Source organism: Trichechus manatus, unplaced genomic scaffold (assembly GCF_000243295.1).
Source record: "Trichechus manatus latirostris isolate Lorelei unplaced genomic scaffold, TriManLat1.0 scaffold00001, whole genome shotgun sequence".
NCBI classification, from domain to species: domain Eukaryota; kingdom Metazoa; phylum Chordata; class Mammalia; order Sirenia; family Trichechidae; genus Trichechus; species Trichechus manatus.
Window position 1 is genome coordinate 26398597 of NW_004443937.1, and position 19575 is coordinate 26418171.

The 19575-nt window shown below is 46.6% G+C and overlaps 1 protein-coding gene across 2 annotated transcripts in view; it reads right to left on the reverse strand.

Moving 5' to 3' along the window:
* Window positions 1-19575, reverse strand: part of SCAP (SREBF chaperone) — a 47534-nt gene that overhangs the window by 12556 nt on the left and 15403 nt on the right. For both annotated transcript variants that reach the window (XM_023726451.1, XM_004368476.2), the window contains exons 2-5: window positions 12100-12229; window positions 1857-2014; window positions 863-1083; window positions 439-544 (exon numbers count right to left, since the gene is read on the reverse strand). In XM_023726451.1, the coding sequence (XP_023582219.1) occupies window positions 439-544; window positions 863-1083; window positions 1857-2014; window positions 12100-12229 (615 nt within the window). The remainder of the gene's footprint in view (window positions 1-438; window positions 545-862; window positions 1084-1856; window positions 2015-12099; window positions 12230-19575) is intronic.

The window sequence follows — 19575 nt, forward strand, 5'->3', positions numbered from 1 at the left end:
GGACAGGCAATGGGGGCAGGTGGGGACGTGTGTCCTAGGTTCAGGGCAGGCAGTGGGGGCAGCTGGGGACGTGTGTCCTAGGTTCAGGACAGGCAGTGGGGGCAGCTGGGGACGTGTGTCCTAGGTTCAGGACAGGCAGTGGGGGCAGCTGGGGACATTTGTCCCAGGTTCAGGGCAGGCAGTGGAGACAGCAGGACGTTGGATTTACCAGCCCTGCCTAAGTGCCTTTTTCTTAACCAGCTGTAGCCCATTCCCATTCAAACCTGAGCAGACAGCATCCCTCAATCTAAGGCAGGGAAGCATTTCAACAGGAGGCCTGCAAACTGCCAGCTCCCAGAGAACATTTGGAGCACTGTAACACGAACAGGGTCTGGGGCTACTCTAAGTGTATCGTCACTCCACACACCCGTTAGGAACGCAGGGCCCTGGTAGTCTTACTTGGCATGGTAGCGCTGGAAAACCAGGGTAATGGTGTAGGAGACCATCCTCTTCCTGGTGTAGAGGCTCACCCCACTGTACTTCCCAGGAACGCCAAACAGCAAGTCTGCAGACAAAAAGACAGCAAAGAAGCCAGCAGGTACTGACATGGGAAAGGCAGCCACTGCAAAGCCATCAAGAACTCGGCCCCTCCCCCAGCCCACTCAGGGACCCCGACCCCTCCCCCAGCCCGCTCAGGGACCCCGGCGCCTCCCCCAGCCCGCTCAGGGACCCCGGCCCCTCCCCCAGCCCGCTCAGGGACCTGGCCCCTCCCCCAGCCCACTTCTGAAAACAAGCGGTAACGCTTGACCCATCAGAGGGCCCATCAGAGCAGGCAATGGCCACTGACAGGCCAGGCGGGTCCTCGGGAAACTGCTCAGGGCACCTTTGAGCGTGGCTGAGGTCTGTAGGGTTTTGGGCTCGTGCTGGTGGATGGTCCCGATGATGTCAGGGTCAGTGTGGAAGCGCTCGCGGTCATTCTGCCAGAAGTTCCCAGGGGACAGCAGCAGGCATCCATGCTCGGGGAGCAGGTTCCGAAGCTTCTTGAGGCCTGGCAGCAGGTCGGTCACCTGCAGGCACACATCCTCCAGGCTCCTGGTCCCGGAGCTGCGCAGGAGACAGGACGAGGCACTGGCTGTGTCTGCCGGCACGGGGCAGGCCCCCCACACTTCCGGGGCAGCCTCTGTCATCAGGCTCCTAGATGCCTGTGTTCTGCTCCCTGACTTCTCCAGAGAGCCTGAGGACTAGGGCAGCAGAGGAAAGTTCTTCCAGGCAGTCAACAACCAAGCCACGTGGCTGGCTGACCTTCAAAGTGCATGTGGTGCCCACATGTCCGTTCGCCTCCGAGGAGAGGCCAGTGTGGACATTATGGGCACGTGCACAGCCCCACCCACTCAAACACGTTTGGCTGATTTGGTGGGCGAGAGGGGATAGGGTGAAAATCAGGGGTTCCGTTCAGTTCACAAAAATGCCTGGTAAAGCCGTCAGCTAAATAAAACCTGGCAGTGCTGCAGCTGCAAAGCCAGCAAACTCCAGAGACCCAGTGACGGTCTGAGGAGGAAGACCTGGGCTGGGGTTTTGGAAGTGCATCCCAGGAAGAGCTTGCTTCTCTTCAGCACTGTCACGTTCATGTCTATAACCCACGGGCAGGAAGCCGTCAAAGTCACAAGTCAGCGTCACAGGGGACCCCAGGGGACACCTATTCTGTCTAAAACCCTGAGGGTGAAGCTCAGGTCTACCCGTGCCCTTCATGCAAGGCCCAGGGGGAACGCAGCTACTTCTGTAGAGCTGGCTGGCTCAGGGGAGTTACACTGTGGACTGCCACCCTACCTTCATTTCAGAACGAGATTCAGGGAGGCTGGGGTCCCTGGGAGGGCTACCTGTCTCTCAGAACGTGGTTCCGGATCTCCTCCACCAGTTGGAATGCCCGAGACAGAGGTGAGCGGAATACATCTACTGCCAGGAGGTTCTTGGGCCAGGGGGAGACTAAGGACTTCACAAATATCTGCTGGATGTATGCCACCGGGGCACCCACATACTGCAGAAGAAAGGGGGGAGGCAGAAAGGTCAGCTCACCACCGGAGGGCGAAACATGGGTGTACAGTCAGTAAGGATTTACCGAGCACCTGCTATGGGCAAAGCACTGTGCACCCCAAGGGACAAGCCTTCAAAAATGAAGCCTGCTGCAAGGCACTTCGCCAACTTACAGGCCACTTTCCTACACTTTTCCCAATAGCCATCAAACTATGTCGACAGGCCAAGTCAGGCCCAGTGTCACTGGATCATGGTCACACTCATGCCTTTACGTATTGTCTACGGCTGCTTTCATGCTACAACAGAGTGGAGAAGCTGCAACAAAGACCATCTGACCCACAAAGCCTAAGGTGAAGTCCATTATGGAAACATCCGCCCACCTCTGCACTAAACCATACATTCCCAATGTCTCACTGACTCTGGTTTTGCCACTTGCAGGGCAGTGGTTTTTGAAAATCAAAAGGCCCACTTTTAAATCCCAGCTCTCCAACTGTATGGCCGTGGGAATGGTTTTAATTCTCTAGATTTCAATTTCCTCATTGTGAAAGAGGAATGACACTCACCCTGCAGCATCAAGAAAATGCACACACACACCACGCTCACACAACACACAGCACTCTCAGACCACACACGTTCACACACCACTCACACAACACACACCACTCAGACCACACACGTTCACACCATACACCACACTCACAACACACACCACACACTATACTCACATACACCACACACACCACGCTCAAACACACCACTTACACATGACACACCACACTCAACACACACACATCACATTCACATACACCACATTCATACCACTCACAATCACACCACACCCACACACACACACATACACACCCATATATGTATATCAACATCGCATGCAGAGAGTTAAGTATTGATAGAAACTTTAGTAATAAACAGTTGTGGAACATCATTTTGTCTCACCCCCACGATCACCCTATGACAGGGAGAGAGGACAGCACCCCCGTCTAGTGAGGCTCAAGAGCTGCGACTGCCTAAAGTTTCTGAGCAGAGTGGCACGAGGACTCAAACCCAGGTCTCCTCACTGAACATCACACACTTCTCACGAGAACCTGCCATCTACCCTTAAAGGCTTATAACAGGCATTTAAGTGACAAGTGTTCACATGTGTAACGGGCGAAGAACAACTCCCAGTGATGGACGTGTCATGGAGCACCCCCAAAACGAGAGGTACTAGGCTAGCTGTGGCAGGATTTTTGGCCAGGGGAGGAGGTGAGTGGGGTCATGAAGGTAGGGGAGGATCTGGATTGGTGGGAGGGGGGCAGAGAGGACATTTGAGGAGCAAGGTACAGTTGGCCCTCCATATCCACGGGTTCCACATTCACAGATTCAACCAACCTCGGATCGAAAATATTTGGGGAAAGAAAGAGTTATGTAGTTGCTGACGTGTACTAGTCGTTAGGCCTATGATGGCTGCATCTGTGCAGAACATGTACAGACGTTTTTTCTTGTCATTATTTCCTAAACAATACAGTATAACAACTATTTACATAGCATTTACATTGTATGAGATATTATAAGTAATCTAGAAATGATTTAAAGTATACAGGAGAATATGTGTTGGTTATATGCAAATACTACACCATTTTATATAAAGGACTTGAGTATCCATGGATTCTGGTCTCCGCAGGGGGTCCTGGAACCAATTCCAAGGATACTGAGGGACAACTGTACAGTAAGAGGACAGACAGCCTGCACAGCACAAACGGTTCCTGTTGGTTCCAATAGAAACTACAGTGAAGATGAAGCCTGACTGAGCTGTCTGGATTTTAACCAGCTGACAAAGTCCCGAGTGTCTCTGAGACGAAAGAGTGACTGACAGACACAGTGCTCTGGAATGACTACCCTGGAGTTACAGTGTCATCCAACTGGGCACAGGAAAGACTGTCCATGCAGAGACGTGCTGCGAGGCTCAGGCTGGAGGGAGCCAGGCGCGCTGAGGGTGAGGTGACTGTCCGGATGCCTGTGCCAGAATCAGGAGCCACAAAGGGCATGCATGTCTGTGAAGTGAAGGCACGGAGCCGCACGATGACGCGCGTTCCTGTTATTGCACAGGCAGGAATCAGGATGCTGCACAAGCACAGGGAGGTGATGCCCCCAAGGCCCCTGGGCACAAAGAAACAACCAGAGCAACGGTCTGAGCCCCCGAGAAGTTTACTTTCTGATGTTATGTTTTAGCAAAGGCTCGGGGGACAGAAGGCCTCATCCATTTTGTCTTCTGCACCAGACTCGGCCACTAGAAGCTGCCCAGAGGCAGAGAGGCACCTGGGTGGAGCTGGCTGCCACAGGCTCTAACCAGAACAGCAGCTCATCCACTGGTCACCCAGGCCTGAGTGGAGGAGGGGTTGTCCAGCTCTACATGGACAGCTGTTCCCAGGGGAGGCATCCTCAAACCCTGTGAAGGACACAGCACGTCACCCAGGCACAGCCACTCAGGGCAGCCGTGGAGCCTCCTGCCCCCGGTTCGTTCCCAGGGGGCCCAAAGCTGGACTGCACGTACGACCTCCTGTGCCTGCTGCCTTTCCTGGCCCTTCCACCTCCACCCTCAGGCCCACAGAGACTGCAACTGAAGCCGGACTCAATTTCCAGTCTCTCCGTCCACCTTCCCACCCAGGCCCCTTCTCCCCAGCTGGGACCATTCAGGCCATCACTTCAACAGAGTATGATGAACACACTTCACAACTGCAACTCTCAACCTGGTGGTACATTTCTGCTTAGAAGTGTATACATTATCATCCTCCTCATCAGTTTTAGGGGAGAGGACCCATCACTTTAGTCAGACTTCATAGGAATACATAACCCCGTTACATATATGCCCAGTCCTGGGTAAAACCCACCACTCACTTCTTTTCACCCCTCGGCTGGCAAGCCTTACTGGACAAAGTCACAAACCATGTAGACACGAGCCCACTGTGCAGCCGCGCTCACCAGCCTTGGCTGGACCCCCTCTGCTGGTCGCTGGCTCACCCCACTGACACCCGACAGAACTCACTAAGCAGCTGTTCTGCATCTTTCCAACTCTTTCAAAATTCTGGTCCGTCATTAAATGTGACTACATCACCAACTCATCATCCAACATACAAGGCCCTCAATCCCCCTCTTCTGGGCATCAAAACCCTCCTATGGTGGTTTACTCCACAGCTGTCTCAGTTATCTAGTGCTGCTATAACAGAAATGCCACAAGCGGGTGGCTTTAACAAACAGAAATTTATTTTCTCACAATTTAGCTGGCTAGATGTTCAAATTCAGGGCGCTGGCTCTAGGGGAAGGCTTTCTTTCTACATCAGCTCTGGAGGAAGGTCCTTGCCTCTTCAGCTTTTGTTGCTTGGTGATCTTCATGGCATCTATCTTCCCCCGTATCTCTGCTTGCTTGCTTAATCTGCTCTTTTATATCTCAAAAGAGATTACTTTAAAACACACCCTACACTAATATTGCCACATTAACGTAACAAAACCCATTTCCAAATGGGATTATAACCACAGGTATAGAGGTTAGAATTTACAGCACCTGTTTTTCCAGGACAAAGTTCAATCCCTAATAGTAGGCATTTATTTACCTAATCCTTGTCATTCACTATCTTAGTGTGAGTTGCCCCAAAAGCAGACCCTGAGACCGGTGGTTTATTTGAGCAGTGTAGGAAACACAGGGAGGGGAGTAGGGACTTGAGCAGGAAGTGGGGACAAAGAGTGTGCTACTGGGTGAGTGACCTCTGGACAACTGGAATGAGATGAGTTATTCTCCCGGAGGGATTACAGCACTGCTCCTAGGGGCACGACCTCTCTGGCACCTCAAGCCTCCTATACCAGAGATTCTCTGACAAATTAGATGCAGATCCTGGCAGTTGGCAGGCAGGACACAAATGGTAACAGGGGTGTGGGTGGGGTCCACCACTCACTGTCCTGGCCCTATCACAATCCCTACTTGATATTCAAGTGAGAAACAGACATGGACACAGACAACAACACGTGGTACCCTAAGTGGGTGATGGAGGAAGCACAGAACCAATGGCGTCCAGGTGCACTGGGCACAGAGGAAGGAGTCCTAACTAGATGGAGGCTGTGGTAGGCAGCCTTCTAGTCAGCCCCAATATCCCCACCTCCTGGTGTTTCATGCCTTTGTGTAATCCTGTTCCTTTGAGAGTGGGCTGGACCTGGTGACTTGCTTCTAACAAAGAGAATACGACAAAAGTGATGAGATGTCACTCCTGAGATGAGGTTACAAAAGACAGCGACACCCCTCTCTCCTTCCTTTCACAGCCATCTCTCTGATGAAGTGAGCCACCATGCTGTGAGCTGCTCTGGAAAAGCCCACAAGGAATTAAGGTGGGCCTTCAGCCAACACCCAGTGAAGAACTGAGGCCCTCAGTCCAACAGCATGAGAGGAACCCGCCAACAGCTATCGAATGAGCTCGGAAACAGATCCTCCCCCAACCGAGCCTTGAGATGACCGCAGCCTTGGCCGTCACCTTGGATGCAGCCTTGAGAGAGGATGAGACAGAGGCACCCAGTGATGGCACACCTGACCACAGACACTGCGAGATAATAAGTGTGTGTCATCTTAAGCTGCTAAGTAATTTGTTACACAACAATAGATAATACAGAGACCAAGAGACATCATCTCCAAAACTGGGTAGGGATAGAACAGGGGAAAGGGGCATTCCTGGTGAATGGGGGAAGACAACCATTTTCTTCCTCCTCCTTTTCTAGTTACCACCCAGTGCTGCACCACCCCTGCGTTGTGATGCCCTCCCCCAGCAAGCATTCTCTCTTTGCACATCTTAACTCTCCTTTACTAAGTCTAAAAAAGATACCCACATCTCTCCCTCATAAAAAACACTTCTCTGATGACATCCTTATTCTCCCTATCTTACCTTCCTTTCCTAACTTCTCAAAAAGTTCAGAAAAAATTTATTGAGCTCTGCAAGTAAGACAGTATCCTGCCCTAAAGGAGCTCTGTTTTAGCGGGATGAGAGATTTAGAGAGTCCATTTCAGCACAGCTACGCTACAACACAGGAAGCTTCCAGGGCAGAAAGGGGAATCAAAGCCGGCTTCCCAAAAAAGGATTCTCCACTTACTGCCACCACCAGGCACTCCCCACTCACACCCTCATCCCTCCCGATCAGGTCAGGTGGGCCTGTCCTGTTATTCATATGAAACTGCTCCTTCAACAGTTAGGTCAAAGCCCTTTTGGGGAACTCAGTCCAGAAGCCTCACTTCTTGGCACTGATACTGAGGCTCTGGGTGTGCCAGCACACTCCCAGAACAGCTAGGCCCAGGACATGACCTGCACTGTAGGGGCACAAGATCAACAGGCCAGTAGAAACAATCAGGACTTCAGACCCAACTGTCTTCTGCAATAATGGTTTAAGCCCACAACTGGCTCTCAAAGACACTGAAAGGGGTGAATAGGGTTCTCTCCTGAAAGTTCTGCCCACCAGGCTGGCCTGGGACACCAAGCATGGCTGTCAGTGCCAACCTCATAGTTTCTTCACTCCTGGCAAAGGCGCTCACATACTCACACACACCCACGTGCTGTTTCATGGGCCAGGGAAGAGATAAATCCAGCTTTGGCTGGAACCCAGAACAGGGAAAACAGGTTACAGGCAACTGTGCCATCATGAGTCATATATGCTGTCATGGACTGAATTATGTCCCCCCAAAAATGTGTGTATCAATTAGGCTGAGCCTTGATTCCCAGTATTGTGTGACTGTCCTCCATTTTGTGATTGCAATTTTATGTTAAAGAGGATTAGGGTGGGATTGTAACACCACCCTTACCCAGGTCACATCCCTGATCCAGTGTAAAGGAGTTTCCCTAGGGTGTGGCCTGCACCACCTTTTATCTCTCAAGAGATAAAAGGAAAGGGAAGAAAGCAGAGAATTGGGGACCTCATAACGACTAAGAAAGAAGCACTGGGAGCAGAGTGCGTCCTTTGGACCTGAGGTTCCTGTGCTGAGATGCTCCCAGACCAAGGGAAGATTGATGACGCGGATCTTCATCCACAGACAACAGAAAAAGCCTTCCCCTGGAGCTGACACCCTGAATCTGGACTTGTAACCTACTAGACTGTGAGAGAATAAATTTCTCTTTGTGAAAGCCATCCACTTGTGGTATTTCTGTTAGAGCAGCACGAGATGACTAAGAGACATGCCAAGCATTTCACGAGCTCCATGCAACAGAGAAGGTCCCTAACTGGATAACGTGCAGGCGAACCTGGGGGTGGGGTGGGCAAGAGACACAGTCAGAAGATCCTTCTCCTCCCACCACTCTATGGCTCCCCAGAATTTTTACTGACAGCCTGGTTGGGATCTGACAGAGGCTGGGAAAGCCCTGGCCTCGTGCTTGGGCTTGAAGCACTCACCCAGGGTCCAGTCAGAGAATCTCCGTGGCACGAGATGGCTCCCAGACAAGGCCCTGGCTTTATCGCCAGTGCCCAATGCTAGCCTTTGGCACTGCCCCTACCCTAAGTGCAGTCGGGAAGTCCTGGAGATGAGCAGGGGCTCAAGCTAGTATCCCAGGCCTGGGACAAAATCAGACTCTTCCATGGCCAAGAATGAATTGCCTCCAGACTTTCACCTCAGTCACAGGTTCCTGCCATCAGCCTGGGGGGCTGGTTAAACACTGCCCTTCCCCAGAGTGGGCTAATGATGGCAGACTGGGTTGCAATTCTGCCAAAGGTCTCTAATGCCCCTCATGGTGACATCTGCCTTTAACAGGGTGCCCTCCTTCGACCCAGATGGTGAGTTAGGAGGACAGAGCACCACATGGTCCCCAGCACATCCAGGCCCTTCAGAGTCAAGGGGCGCTGGGGCTCACAGCAATGGTGTGGGGATAGGGACTCTCTCTATAAATGATAGCTGTCATTTCCATACCAGAGTGGGCAATGTGCGCAATTAAACTTATTCGAAGAGCCACAACAACACTGAAGAAGTAACACTTATTATCACCCCCATTTTACAGATGAGAAAACCGAGGCTCAGAGAGCTAGAATGATGTGTCCAAGGTCACACAGATGATAGGCAGCAGAGCCAGGATTAAAACCCACGTCCCTTTTTTCCTCCACAGTCAACCCAGCAGCGTAGTTCTGAACCATGTAGTTCCCATGGAGAACATGATGGGTCTCCTTAGGTTGCTCTTGAACATGCAGTTTCTCAGACTGTCCTTGTTTTTGACGGTGGCCTTGATCGTTTTGAGGAGTACTGGTCAAGTATTTTGCAGGATGTTCCTCAACTGGGATTTGTCTGATGTTTTTCTCACAATTAGACTGGGGTTATGGCTTTTGGGAGGAAGACCATGTAAGAGAAGTGCCGTTCTCATCACATCATATCGTCACTGTTAAAAATCTGCTCTGCACGCTCACTCAACTGCTAGTCAGGAAACATGACATGTCTTATCTCTGCTGATGTTGACCTTGATGACCTGGCTGAGGGAGCGTTTGTCAGGTTTCTCCACTGTAAAGTGACTCCTCTCTCAGTCTACACTGTACTCTTTGGAAGGCAGTCACTATGCACAGCCCATACTTAGTGAGTGCGGAGTTATGCTCCACCTCTTTGAGGGCCAAGCACTATGTAAATTATTTGGAATTCTTCTGCACAGGAGATGTGTCTGTTCTTCCCCACTTATTTATTTATTCAATCAGTTCTTTATATTAGTATGGACTCCTAGATATTTATTTTATTCTTTAAGTTATAATCCAATACTACTACATTTCTTTTGTTGCTCAAATTTTTCCAGTTGGGGCCACTAGGAGCTCTTTCAGTTGGCTCCTGTGTCCCTTTAACATATACTGCATTTATTTTCACCTGACATCTCTGTCTTCTCTTCCCAACCAGGGTGGAATCTCCTCAAGGGGGAGTGAGCCTGTCTGTCCATCCCCCAGAGCACTCTGCCAGGCACATCACAGACACACAATAAACACATGGTGAATCAGGGAGTGAACAGAGGAAGGAGAGACGTTTTCGTTCTGTGGTGTTGGCAGCGGATGCCTGCGGTGTGCTGCCCAGTGTCCAAGCCTCCTAATTTCCCTTCCTCATTTTCAGCCAGGTGACAAAGCCAAATAACGAAGCCTATCCCCCGGCCACAGGGACTATGGGGACAGGCAGGCAACCTCATTCAAAGGCAACAAAATACAAGGAGCCATTTGCTTGGGCTCCCTCCTCATCCTCCTCTGGATCGCATGTTGTGAGAACACGGGACTGGAGCTGCTAGAGCCACTGAGGGGAGACCAAGAGTGGAGATGCCCAGAGAAGGCAGAGCTGGGATGGGTCCTGGAGACTCCTTTTGAGCCCAAGGCCATGCTGTGCTTGAGTGGGCCCTGGCCCTAGCTGTGAGTTATGTGAGCCACCCCCAAAAAAATTCCCTTTTCACTTACTCTGGTTTGGGCTGAGTTTTCTGTTCCTTAAAACTAAAGCATCCTCACCACTCCTGTATCACTGGCCTGCATTTTTTTTAATCACAGACAGTCAGTCGAGGTGATAACTGACCGCTGAACTCCATGGCACCGGGTAGCTGCTCTGAGGCCTGGGCCTCCTTTATCAACCCTGCAGAGGACGGGGCTCCAATCTGAGAGAGAGAAAAGGGACAGCCCTTTGCTTCCTGAGCCCTCATGCTGCCCTGCACACTCACTTACTGTCATCATTCCACGCCAATGAAGGGCACCAAAAAGTTAAAAGAGCTCACAAACAAGTAAGCCTCCTAAGAGCCTTATCACCATCAACACCTATTCAGCACCATCAGGTCCACTGAGCTCCACTTGTCAGGAAACAGCCGCACACACAGACTTCCTCATCTGAGCCGGGAACCATCTGCTTCATCATGTGGTAGACATGCATCAGGAGGTTAATGAAGGGAAAAGCTTTGCACCAAGAAGGTCCCACAGTGAGCCAATGGTCAAGCTGGGGCATGAGGCCACAGAACTGGTTTCTGCCAGCATCAGACCATGCTCCCTCTGGCCTTCACAGGAGCAACAAGCTCTTCCAACTGACACCCTGTGTTGCTGTAACCAGATATGCCTCTATTTCGGCAACAGCAGAACTGAGTTTATCACAAGTTACTAGGCTGCTGCATTAACCCAAAAGGAATGGGGACGGAACGTGCCAACAGTGTCAGACAGAAGGAGGGGAGAGCTCTGCTCTTTGAACTTTGGTTTTCCTCTGCAGCAACAGACTCAGCAAGTCCCACAGTTCACTGGGCCAAAGCACAACCATGCGAGGAAGGTCATTTGGCCCATTATCTGACAGGTGAAAGACATGGAGATGGCTGATCAAGCTTGTATGGTTTCCAAATGAGTCCACTTACGTGACTTAGGTCTTGCGCCTGGGACCTTCAACCGGGAAGGCTGTTTTCTCCTCATTCCTATCAGTGCTTAGCCCAAGGACAATGAAATGAGAACTGAATGGTCCAGAAGAAGCAGTGGGTTCAGGGTCAAGGGACCAGGAGTTCTAGTCCCAGCTTTGACCCTATTTAACTATCTGAAGCATTTAATCACTGTGGGCCACAGCTTCCTTACCTATAAAAGGGATCAAAAACCTACACTTTTTACCTGGCTGGATTACAAGGATAAAATAAGATTTAACAGGTGTGAAAAAAATTAGGTGCACACTGCAGCTGTCAAAAAGGTATCGGAACTCTGACAATAGGACATTCTCTAGGGATGCTCAGTGGCTCACATGCCCACCGAGGTGCAAGGAGATGATAACCTGTCTGTCCACCAGGGCACTGCCTGGCACCTGGGCAGGGCACGTGAGCAGCCCAGCAGAGCCCCTCCCCAGAGGGTATGAGCCCAGACCCAGCTGGACACAGCAGTGGCAACCACAGATCCCAGTTTTTTCCTGGAGAGTCAAACTTTTGCGTCATTTTCTTTCAATAAAGATTATTCATTAAATGTATAACTAAATATCTCTGAGCCTTTGTAAGGCTGTTCAAGTACATGAATTCACCAATCAGATACTGACCACCTTCACTCCACTCACACAACACTGCCTCAGCCAATCTCCAACCCACCTCCTGCGCTCTCCTCAGCAACGTGCTGGGCACTTACCCACTCTGGCTGATCATTAGGCTCTCCTTGTTTGTGGTCAGAGTCCACAGGCGGGGGCAAGTAATCCTTCATAGGAGTGGTGAATTCCACAGGTCCTGTTCCCGGCAAGGGAAGCTTTAGCAGTGGGTAGCTGGCATGAACAAAAGGAGAGAAGAGTTAGGCCACTGGGGGAGGCAGAGTCTGCTCTGAGGTTAGCGACATAAGAACCACTGAAGTTGCAACAAAATTCTCCTAGGAGGACAGAGAAAAATGTACAAGACGTTAGAACCACAAAAATTTCCGAGCTAGAAGGAACTTTAGAAGTCATCTAGATGAGAATTTTCCAAACTTATTTTACTCACAGAAAACTTACAAGGAACCTCAATTCATTAAATTGGCTGAGTATTTTTAGAGACTTAATAAAGGCAAGATTAAAAAAAAATTGCTGTCAAACTAGGTATATGTAAGACAACTATAGAAAACTAGGAAAACACCTATGAAAAACCAGAAAGGTTCCAATTCAGATGGCTGAGCAAGAGTCTTAAAGTACTCGCTCCAATTTAAAGAAACAAACCATGACATTTGCATGCAATGCAATCAAGGTGTGGACTTCTGCTGAACAGAAGGCAATGGGCCCAGTACCATACACAAAGGAAAACCTCGGTCTTACATCTAAAAGTCGGCAAATGTGCATTTTGTTTCAGGTGTTACTTTTTTTTTTTTAAATTGAGATATAAATTTTATATAATACAATGCACAAATCTAAAGGTAGAGTGCAATGAATGTTTACATGGGTACGTACCTGTGCAAGCACTACCTAGGTTCAAGCTACAGAACACTGAGATCAGAAGGCAGCCCTGTGCTCCCTCCCCGTCAATACACTCCCACCCACCAAAGGTAACCACTATTTGAACCTCTGTCACCACAGATTAGTTCTGCCTGCTTTTGAACGTCATATAAATGAAATCATCTGTTCCACTTATGGATTCTTTTGTGACTGGCTGCTTTCACTCATTTTATCTGCTAGATTCATCTACATTAGAGTACATGTAATAACAGGTCATTCTTTTTCATGTGCTATTCCAATGAATGACTGTACCACAGTGTATTTATCTATTCCACTTGTCAAGGAACATTTGGTTGTTTCCAATTTGAGCTATTAAGAATAAAGCTATTATACAAATGTTTTGTTACCTATATATTTATCACAATAAAGAATACATATATATGTGTATACATATATATACATAAAGGGAGCCCTGGTGGCACGGTGGTTAAGAGCTATGGCTGCTAATCAGAAGGTCGGCAGTTTGAATCCATCAGCTGCTCCTTGGAAACCCTATGGGGCAGTTCTACCCTGCCTATAGGGTCACTATAAGTCAGAATCAACAGAACTGCAATGGGTTTGGTATTGGTTGGTTCCAACCGTTTATTCAATTTACTACTCTCCCTCCCTTTGTGAGCCTGTTGCCAGTGCTTGTCACTCCTTCCTACAGTTCTATGTGTCCATCTAGGATAGTTTCCTTCAGCCTGAAGGATTCTCTCTAGTATTTCTTGTAGTGCAGGTCTTTTCGGCAGTAAGTACTCTCACTTTTGGTTTTCTAACAACAAAGTGTTTCTATATTGAAAGAGTCTACCAAGTGACTAGCACAATAACTGAAAAAAGGCCCAACCAAATGTCAACAGGAAATTTCAAAATTCCGGGGTCAAAAAGATCTTCAAAGTCTGAAGTATGTATGTTGTAAGTTTTTATGAATATCCTTATTGGATTAAGAAAGCTTCTTTCCATTCCTAGTTTGCAAAGACTTTTTTTGACCACATATAAAATTTTATCAAGTGTCTTTTCTACACTTATTAAGATGATCATATAACCTTTCTCCTTTAATCTCTTAATGTGGTGAATAACAGATTGGTGCTTGAATTTTCAAATGTTAAATCAACCTTGCTTTCCAGGCGTAAACCCATTTTGATCGTAACATATTATCCTTTTATGTATGACTACACTCGCTGTTCTAAATATTTTTGTTTAGAATTTTTCCATCTATGGTCAAGAGTGAAACTAATTCACAATTTTCCTTTTTCATACTGTCCTAATCAAATTTTGATGTCAATGTTATATTATTCTTATAAATAAACTGTAAAGTGTTCTCTCTACACTCTGGAAATTTGCATAGGATGACTTTATTTCTAATTTCTATTATGATTTCTTATTTAACTGATAGGTAATCTAGTTAACTGCCAAATATACAGGGATCTTCTGGTTTTCTTTCTGTATTGGTTTCTAGCTGTGATCAGAGAACATCTTGCTGTTGAGTTGATTCCAACTCATAGAGGCCCTATGTATAACAGAATGAAACACTGCCCAGTCCTGTGCCATCCTCACACTAGTTGCCACGTTTGAGCTCACTGTTGCAGCCACTGTGTCAATCCATCTCGTTAAGGGTCTTCCTCTTTTTCACTGATCCTCTACTTTAAAAAGCATGATGTCCTTCTCCAAGTACTGGTGGCTCCTGATAACATGTCCAAAGTATGTAAGACAAAGTCTCGCCATCCTTGCTTCTAATGAGCATTCTGGTTGTACTTCCTTCCAAGACAATTTATTGGTTCTTCTGGAAGTCCATGGTATATTCAATATTCTTTGATAACACCATAATTCAAAGTCATCAATTCTTCTTTGGTCTTCTTTATTCACTGTCCAGCTTTCGCATGCATATGAGACAACTGAAAACACCATCGCTTGGGTCAGGTGCACCTTAGTCCTTAAAGTGACATCTTTGCTTTTTAAAGCTTTAAAGAGATCTTTTGCAGCAGATTTACCTAATGCAGTGCATCGTTTGATTTCCTGACTGCTGCTTCCATGGGCATTGATTGTGGATCCAGGTAAAATGAAATCCTTGACAACTTCAATCTTCTCTCCATTTATTGTGATGTTGCTTATTGGTCCAGTTGTGAGGATTTTTGTTTTCTGTTGAGGTGTAATCCATACTGAAGGCTGTGGTCTTTGATCATCATCAATAGATGCTTCAAGTCCTCTTTACTTTCAGCAAGCAAGGTTGTGTCGTCTGCATATCGCAGGTTGTTAATGAGTCTTCCTCCAATCCTGATGCTGTGTTCTTCTTCATAAAGTCCAGCTTCTCAGATTATCTGCTCAGCGTACAGATGGAGTAAGCATGGTGAAAGGATACAACCCTGATGCACGCACAGCTTTCATGACTTTAAAACCATGCAGTATCCCCTTGTTCTACTGGAACTACTGCCTCTTGGTCTTATGTACAGGTTCCTCATGAGCACTGTTAAGCGTTCTGGAATTCTCATTCTTCACAATGTTATCCATTAATTTATTATGATCCACACAGTCAAATGCCTTTGCGTAGTCAATAAAACACAGGTAAACATCTTTCTGGTACTCTCTGCTTTCAGCCATGATCCATCTGACATCAGCAATGATAACCTAGTACCGTGTCCTCTTATAAATCCAGCTTCAATTTCTGGCAGTTCCCTGTCAACGTACTGCTGTAAGTGCTTTTGAATGATCTTCAGTAAAATTTTACTTGTGTATGATATTAATGATATTGTTCGATAACTTCCACGTTCTGTTGGATCTCCTTTCCTTGAATGGGTACAAATACAGATCTCTTTCAATCAGTTGGCCAGGTAGCTGTTTTCCAAATTTCTTGGCATAGAAGAGTGACCACTTCCAGCGCTGCATCCATTTATTGAAACATCTCAACAAATGGTATTCTGTCAATTCCTGCAGCCTTGTTTTTCACCAATGCCTTCAGTGCAGCTTGGACTTCTTCCTTCAGTACATCAGTTGTTGACCATATGCTAACTCCTGAAACGGCTGAACATCGACCAGTCCTTTTTGGTATAGTATGACTCTGTGTATTCCTTCCATCTTCTTTTGATGCTTCCTGCGTCGTTCAATATCTTCCCCATAGAATCCGTCAATATTCCAATTCGAGGCTTGAATTTTTTCTTCATTTCTTTCAGCTTGAGAATGCCAAGCACGTTCTTTCTTTTTGGTTTTCTATCTCCATGTCTTTGCACATGTCATTATTATACTTTACTTTGTCTTCTCGAGCCACCCTTTGAAATCTTCTGTTCAGCTCTTTTACTTCATCATTTCTTTCTTCTTTGGCTTTAGCTACTCTATGTTCAAGAGCAACTTTCAGAGCTCATCAAAAGACTTCACCAAAAGAGTGAAAAGACAACCTACAGACTGGGAAAAAAATTTTGGCTACAACAAATCCGATCAGCATCTAATCCCTAAAATCTATAAGATACTGCAAAACCTCAACAACAAAAAGACAAATAACCCAATTAAAAAATGGGCAAAGGATATGAACAGGCACTTCGCCAAAGAAGCTATTCAGCAGCTAACAGACACATGAAGAAATGCTCACAATCATTAGCTATTAGACAAATGCAGATCAAAACTACAATGAGATACTATCTCACCCCAACAAGGGTAGCATTAATCCAAAAAACATAAAATAATAAATGCTGGAAAGGCTGTGGAGAGACTGGAACACTTATACACTGCTGGTGGGAATGTAAAATGGTACAACCACTTTGGAAATCGATTTGGCGCTTCCTTAAAAAGCTAGAAATAGAAGTACCATATGATCCAGCTATCCCGCTCCTTGGAATATACCCTAGAGAAATTAAGAGCCGCCACAAGAATAGATATATGCACAGCCATGTTCACTGCAGTACTGTTCACAATAGCAAAAAGATGGAAACAACCTAGGTGCCCATCAACGGATGAACAGATAAACAAATTACGGTATATCCACACAATGGACTACTACGCAACGATAAACAACAACGATGAATTCATGAAACCTCTTATAACATGAAGGAATCTGGAGGGCATTATGCTGAGTGAATTTAGTCAGTCACAGAAGGACAAATATTGTATAAGACCACTATTATAAGAACTCAAGAAAAGGTTTAAACACAGAGGACATTCTTTGATGGTTACGAGGGTGGGGAGGGAGGGTGAGAGTTATTCACTAACTAGATAGTAGACAAGTATTATCTTGGGTGAAGGGAATGACAGTACACACTACAGGGGGAGTCAGCACAACTGGACTAAACCAAAGCTAAGAAGTTTCCTGAATACAATCAAACACTTTGAGGGACACAGTAGCAGGGGTAGGGATCTGGGGACCATGATTTTAGGGGACATCTAGGTCAACTGGCGTAACAAAGCTTATTAAGAAAATGTTCTGCATCCTACTTTGGTGAGTGGCGTTTGGGGTCTTAAAAGCTTGCAGGCGGCCATCTAAGATGCATCATTCGGTCCCAACCACCTGGAGTAAAGGAGAATGAAGAACACCAAAGACACAAGGAAAGTAGTAGCCCAAGAGACAGAAAGGGCCACATAAACCAGAGACTTCATCAGCCTGAGACCAGAAGAACTAGATGGTGCCTGGCTACCCCTAATGACCACCCCGACAGGGAACACAACAGAAAGTCCCTGATGGAGCAGGAGAAAGGGGGGGTGCAGAACTCAAATTCTAGTACGAAGACCAGACTTAATGTTCTGACTGAGACTGGAGGAACCCTAGAAAGCCTGGCCCCCGGATTCTCTATCAGCCCAGTACTAAAACAATTTCCGAGGCCAACGCTTCAGACAGGGATTGGACTAGACAGTGGGACATAAAGTGGTACTTGTGAGGAGTGTACCTCTTAGTTCAAGTAGATACAAGAGACTAAAGGGGCAGCTTCTGTCCAGAGGTGAGATGGGAAGGCAGAGAAGGTTAGAAGCTGGCTGAATGGACATGGGGAATCAGGGGTGGCAAGGAGGAGCATGCTGTCACAGTAAAGGGAGAGCAATTAGGGTCACATAACAATGTACGCATAAATTTTTGTATGGGAGACTAACTTGAAATGTAAAATTCATTTAAACTACAACAATTTAAAAAAAAAAAAAAAACAACCCTATTGGGTAGTTCTGCTCTGTCACATGGGGTCATTACCTAACAACAACTATTCTTTTAGTGGCTACCATGGAAATTTCTACATGCATCCCTGAACTTATAAAAGAGTAATGTTTACTGGAACTTTTACCTTCCTTCCACATGGTATAAAGGCTTTAGAAAACTTTTAACTCCATTAACCTCCTCCTAGATTATATGCTATTATTGTCATGTAATTTAATTTTTAATGTATTTTGAAATATTAAATGTCATGGCTTATTAATACTGATATATGCAATCAATTTTCATTTATATTAACCAATATATTTACTACTTGTCATGGACTGAATTGTGTCCCCAAAAAATATGTGTTAACTTGGTGAGGCCACGATCCCCAGTGTTGCGTGGTCGTCCTCCATTCTGTGAATGATGTAATTTTCCTACGTGTTGTGAATCCTAATCTCTGCCTGTGGTTAATGAGGCAAGATGAGATTATGTTAAAGAGGATTAGGGTGGGATGTAACACCCTTACTCAGGTCACATCCCTGATCCAATGTAAAGAGAGTTTCCCTGGGGTGTGGCCTGCATCACCTTTTATCTTACAAGACATAACAGGAAAGGGAAGCGAGCAGAGAGTTGGGGACCTCACACCACCAAGAAAGCAGCACTGGTTCTTGGCTCAAGCAGATACATGAGAATACGCTGGCAGCTTCTGTTCGGAGGTGAGATGAAAGGGCTTGAGAGGGTTAGGAGCTGGTTGAATGGTAATGGGGAATCAGAGGTGGAAGGGAGGAGTGTGCTATCACAGTATAGGGAGAGCAATTGGGGTCACATGACAATGTATGTATGAGTTTTTGTATAAGAGACTGACCTGAAATGTTAACTTTCACTTAAACTACAACAATAAACAAACAAACAAACAAAAAAAGAAAGCAACACTGGGAGCAGAGCGTGTCCTTTGGACCCAGGAAGATTAATCATAAGGACCTTCCTCCAGAGCCAACACAGAGAGGAAGGCTTCCCCTGGAGCTGACGCCCTGAATTTGGACTTTTAGCCTACTAGACTGTGAAAAAATAAACTTCTGTTTGTTGAAGGCATCCACTTGTGGTATTTCTGTTACAGCAGCACTAGGTAACTAAGAAACTACTATTTCCATTGTTCTTCATTTCTTCCTTCATCCTTGACTCTCCATTAGAGATTATTTTCCTTCTGCCTTCTGGTATTTTCCTTACTGTATGCCTGCTGATGGTGAATTCTTTAAACTTTTTTCTGAGAAAAAAGTTTATTTCACCTTCATAAAGAATATTTTTCCCGAGTATTAATGGTTATTTTCTTTCAATGCATGCAAAAGATCATTTCACTGCCTTCTGATTTTCACTATTGCTGTTGAGAAGCAAGCTGTCAATATAATTTTTGTTCCTTTGTAATTATTGTCTTTTTTCTTTTTTTTTTTGTTTTCCACTTGACACTGAAGTGTCTATATGTACATTCCCTTTTATTTATCCTGCCAAAGATTGATTAGGCTTCTTCAATCTTGAATTGATCTCTCATGAGTTCTGGGAAATTTGC